This window comes from Microtus ochrogaster, chromosome 2 (assembly GCF_000317375.1).
Source record: "Microtus ochrogaster isolate Prairie Vole_2 chromosome 2, MicOch1.0, whole genome shotgun sequence".
In the NCBI taxonomy this organism is placed as follows: Eukaryota; Metazoa; Chordata; class Mammalia; order Rodentia; family Cricetidae; genus Microtus; species Microtus ochrogaster.
The window spans coordinates 70,351,539-70,352,903 of NC_022010.1; the positions used below are offsets into that span (position 1 = coordinate 70,351,539).

Sequence of the window (1,365 nt, forward strand, 5' to 3'; positions counted from 1 at the left end):
CACACAGCCTTCCACAGCTGCTATGGCACACACAGCCTTCCACAGCTGCTATGGCACACACAGCCTTCCACAGCTGCTATGGCACACACACACACACATACACACACACAGCCTTCCACAGCAGCTCTGGCACACACACAGCCTTCCACAGCAGCTCTGGCACACACACAGCCTTCCACAGTGGCTCTGGCGCGTACACACACACACACACACACAGACACACACACAGACACACACACAGAGCCTTATACAGTAGCTACCACCAGAGAAAGAAATTGGCTTTTGCCAGTGTATATGAATGTATGTTCATGTGTGAATCCATGTGTGTGTACGAAGGTATGTTCATATGTGAATCCACATGTGCGTATGTTTCTGTGTGCATGTATGCATGTGTGCATATGTATGTGGAAGCCCAAGGTTCATGTTGGCTGTCCTCCACAATTATTCTCTGCCTTTTTTATTTTCATTTTATTTATCACGTGTGAGTGCATATGTGTAGGAATGCATGTGCCATGGAACACAAGCTACAGTGAACATGAAAAGGTTAGAGGACCATCTGTGGAAATCAGTTCTCTCTGTCTACCACTCGGGTCAAGGAGCGCAGCAGCAGCACACTTATGCGCTGGGCCCGCTGGCCAACCCCTCTCTGTTCACATCTTACCTTCATCTTGCTGTGGCGCCGAGCCTGCTTTCTGCTCCACACTGTAGCAACTGCAGCTATCAGCTGAACCCCGAGATGGGCTGTCAAGGGGTTCAGCAAGTCTAAAATCTTTTGTCTTATGATCTGGGAAACAAAAAAGCAGGAAGTTAACTGCAAATAAGAAGTTTTCCCAGAAAGGTTTCAGGCCTTCGTCCGATGCACACTTAGCTGCCATCTACAGTAAGAACCGACTCAGAACTGCAGCCGTGTGTTTCACTGCTGAGGGGACTGGGACAGAGCAGGGGCAGACATCCCTTGCAGGAGTTGGATATGAGATGGGACATGCCACCCCTGCCAGAGGAAAGGCACAGTGAGTGGCCAGGAAGGAGGGGTACAGCTAGATGAGGTGCTTGACAGATCTTGAGGCGGTAAATGTCCCGGAGGAGCAGCTAACCCTGGTCAGCCTCCACCCTGGCCTAAGGTCTGTCAGTCTGCCCAGGACTGCACCCTCCCTGACACCACAGAGCAGCTAGCGGCAGGCCATGGCCCATTGGAGCATGCTGTCTGCCTCCTCTCATTTCTGGCCTCTGCTGTGAGGGCAGGAACTCTGTCGTGTTGGCCCCAGGACCATGGGCAGAGTTCACTGAGTCCTCACTGTTCAGTGTGCAGGATGAGGAACCAAGGCTCACACAGTGAGTGTGCAGGATGAGAACCGAGGCTCACAC

The 1,365-nt window shown here is 51.9% G+C and overlaps 1 protein-coding gene across 6 annotated transcripts in view; it reads right to left on the reverse strand.

The window, feature by feature from the left end:
* The window catches only part of Dop1b (DOP1 leucine zipper like protein B), a 110,492-nt gene that overhangs the window by 49,723 nt on the left and 59,404 nt on the right, over positions 1-1,365 (reverse strand). For all 6 annotated transcript variants that reach the window (XR_003378215.1, XM_026786542.1, XM_026786532.1 and 3 more), the window contains one exon: positions 662-784. Coding sequence is in view for 5 of the 6 variants with exons in the window: in XM_026786542.1 (XP_026642343.1) it covers positions 662-784 (123 nt within the window). In the remaining variant the exon portion in view is untranslated. The remainder of the gene's footprint in view (positions 1-661; positions 785-1,365) is intronic.